At 41.4% G+C, this 3791-nt stretch overlaps 1 gene segment (V, D, J or C); it reads right to left on the minus strand.

The window, feature by feature from the left end:
* Positions 1–598: 598 nt before the first annotated feature.
* On the minus strand, positions 599–1236 carry LOC122468139. The segment is given in 2 exon segments: positions 599–999; positions 1101–1236. Coding segments are annotated over 2 exon segments (447 nt in total).
* Between the last annotated feature and the right edge of the window lie 2555 nt (positions 1237–3791).

Here is a 3791-nt window from a genome sequence, read left to right on the forward strand (position 1 = left end):
AGAAACTAGTTCAGAATCAGATGAGGATTACACCACTGGTTTTCCTGGGTCTCCAGCATGTGAGAGTGGAATGTGGGTCTTATCAATGTATTTAGTCATGTAAACCAGTTTCTTTGGTTTCTGTTCCTCGGGAGAATCCTGAGTAATACATGGAGATGAATTATCTCTTCTTTAGAGGAATTGAATAAAGCTGTAGCTCATTTAAATTCCTGAGTAGCAAGTGCCGGGAGGGAAGTGTCACGTTGTTTGGGACAAGTGCTGGGTGAAGATAATGGGGCTCTGGGGCTTCCTGTAGGCCTGGCTGCACAGGGAGTGCATCTGGGACTCCTGTAAAGGTTCAGCTGTTGTGCGTCAGGAAATCTGCAATTCACTCATACTGAGTGACAGGAGTAAGGAATGCAAACAACTGTGTCTATGTGCATGTTAGGGTAGTTTTCCTATGACAACACAGTTGCTAATCCAGAGAGTTAATAGGTAAACACAGAAGCATATAACCAGAGAGGCTCCCTGGAGAAACTGCTGTGTGGAGAGGAAGCTCCAGACCCTGAAAGGAAACCTGCCTGTAACCTCCATCTGCACCTGCTCCTGGGAACACAAATCAGAATTGTGCATAGTGTGCGCCCCCTGGTGGTGCTGATCCCCTCCTGCAGGGAGGTTTATGTGTGGGCTCCCAGTGAGGTCCCCTCACCGTGTCTCTTGCACAGTAATATGTGGCCGTGTCCTCGGTCTTGAGGCTGTTCATCTGCAGATACAGCGTGTTCTTGGCGTTGTCTCTGGAGATGGTGAATCGGCCCTTCACGGAGTCTGCGTAGTATGTGCTACTTCCATCATATCTAATATATGCGACCCACTGCAGCCCCTTCCCTGGAGCCTGGCGGACCCAGTTCATGCTATAGCTACTGAAGGTGAATCCAGAGGCAACACAGGTGAGTCTCAGGGACCCCCCAGGCTTCACCAGGTCTCCCCCAGACTCCACCAGCTGCACGTCACACTGGACACCTGCAGACACAAGACATCTTGGTCAGGAATCTGTCACACATCCACTCTTTCTCAGTCATGTCCACTCACATACTCAGTGTCTCTCGTTCCCCATGAATTACCTTTTAAAAGAGCAACCAGGAAAACCCAGCCCAGCACAAACTCCATGGTGAGGTGTCTATGTTCTGTGCTGATCACAGAATGGGAACACCTGGGACTCCTGGGGCTGGGGCTCCTCTCCCAGCTGCAGGGTTGGAGCTGGACTGGTTTAATCAGCACAGGGAGGGCCCTATTTGCATATCCTCTGACTATATATCAAGCTCCAGACTTAGATTTGTTTCAAATTTAAAACCAGTGTTTGAGAGGCACTTCTAGATCACTTCTTTCAGAAGGGACTGTGACAGTGTAAATAATTCTAATCTGTGAACACAGTTATGTTTTCATCTGTGTTTGCCATTTTACATGTCTTTCTCCCAGCAGGTCATGTTTGGTATGCTATTTTACTTTTTAGTGAAATTTAATCGTAACTACTTTATTTTGTGCCATATAATTTTAATGTGTGTTTATTTTTGTGTGACACAGAGAAAGAGAGAGCGATCAGAGAGAGAGAAGGGGACAGAGAATCCCAAGCAGGCTCTGCACAATCATTGCAGACCCTGCCTCAGAATTAAACTCAGGAACCATGAGATCATGACCTGAGCCAAAATCAACAGTAGGCACTTAACGGATTGAGCCACACAGGTGCTCCCTTTTGTGCCATTTTCAATTGTGTGATTTTGTTAGTGTTTTCATATACTATGTTTTTGGTGTATGGAAATACAACATATTTTTGTATGTTGATTTGTACCCTGAACTTTTCCTGTTTGTTAGTTCTGATATTTTTTTGTGGAGTTTCTAAGGTTTCACTATATGTAAGTGCATGTGATTCTCAAACAAATAATTTTCTTCTTACTGATTTACATGTCTTTATTTCATTTTCTTACCTAATTTTTATGGGTACATCTGCAACTTGTAGGAGCAGCAAGCTTTTTCCTTCTTTGCTTCTGTGTTCTTTGTCTGGTCTAAGGATTCACTTGACATAAGACAGATCTACAGAAGAGAATAAATTTCATTTTGCATGTGCACAAGCTTCCTAATAATATGACACCCAGAGAATGAAGAAAGTAGGTGGCACTTGTGCCTTTTAGAATAAAAAACAATGTATTTGTGAAGAGTTAACAAGACAGAGATTTGGGTTTGTGCAAGTCAATTAGTGAGGAACTAACCAGGCTTGTTTGCACAGCCTTCTTGGTGCTACGTTCCCATTTCTGGTACTAAGGATGGTTCTTCCATTCTGGTAGAGGGAAGGAAGTTTCCCAGGAGAGATTGATTTCCTGCTCCCAGGGGGACAAGGAATGGCCACAGTTTCCTTAGACTAGCTGTTACTCAAGTGGCTTTCCTCCAAATAAGCAATGTGACAAGATGACATACATTGGGTGCCATATTTTACTGGTCTTCATGTTACCATGTGGAATACCTATGTAGGGAATGAGCATCCTTGCCCGGCTCCTAACGTGACAGGAAAAGCTTCAGTTTTTCACTGTTAAATATGCTGTCAGGTGTGGGCTTTTCATCCATGGCCACGATTTTGTGGAGGTTCTTTCTTTCTTTCCCTCCGTTGCTGAGATTTTTTACTAATGACAATTTGGTGAATTTTGTCTAGTTTTATATGTATCAATAGATGATGATATAGATGATCAACAGATGTGACTGCATTGTCACATATGACCCTTTCATTGTGCTGTTGCATTCACTGTGCTAGGAGTTTTGCATGTATGTCCATCTGAGATATTGGCCTTTAGTTTCTCTTCTTACTGTGTCTTTCGATTTTGCAGCATAGTTAAGGTTGGTCTTGTAGATGAATTGGGGCATATTCCTTTCTTTTCAGTTTTTGGTAAGAGTCTGAGAGGTATTGTCATTAAGTCTCTTATATTTTGACATAATTCATAGATAAAGCCCTGTGTTACTAAGCTGACTTTTTTCTTCTGGGGCAGTGTATGATTAGATTATAGATTGAATTTTATTTGTTTTCATTCTGTTTATTTTCTATTTCTTCAAGTACAGTCTGCAGACTGTTTGTCTCTAGAAATTGCCTAGTTGCCCTTTGTTATCTAATAATGGGTCTATAATTATCTAGGCATTTTCTGTTATTGTTTTTCACTTCGTTGGTATCAGTTATGTCCCTCCTTAATTCTGATTGTATCTGTTTTAGTTTTATCTATTTTCCTAGTAGAGATGCTTTTTCAATTGCATTTAGCTTTCCAGATATCCATTTCAATTTGTTAATTTTTTGTATTATTACACTTTTTATTCCTTTTATGTGTTCTAATAATTTCTAATATTAGTTGAGTTAATAAAAATGCCAATGAATGTATCTGGGAAATTCTTATTTATATGGTACCACAGAGCACACAGAAGTGAGAAAACAATCCTGAGAAAGAAGAACAAACCTGGAGACAGCACACATCCTTCTTTCTAAGTATATTGCAGAGGTACATTGTCTGTAACACTGTGCTGCTGGCACAGAGTCAGACACACAGAGCAGTGGAGCAGATTACAGAGACCAGAGTGAAATGTGTCTGGATGCAGTCAGCAAATCCTCCATGAGATTTCATAGAATTAAAATTAGGGAAAAAATGGCCTCTTTCACAAATGGTTTTGAATTCCAGTGAGTAAAATAATGACATTTGGTGCTTATCTTATACCATACAGACATGTAGAACCCCATTCAGCCCCTTCCCTGGAGTCTGGCAGACCCACCTCATCAATTAGCT

Source organism: Prionailurus bengalensis, chromosome B3 (genome assembly GCF_016509475.1).
Source record: "Prionailurus bengalensis isolate Pbe53 chromosome B3, Fcat_Pben_1.1_paternal_pri, whole genome shotgun sequence".
NCBI lineage: Eukaryota > Metazoa > Chordata > Mammalia > Carnivora > Felidae > Prionailurus > Prionailurus bengalensis.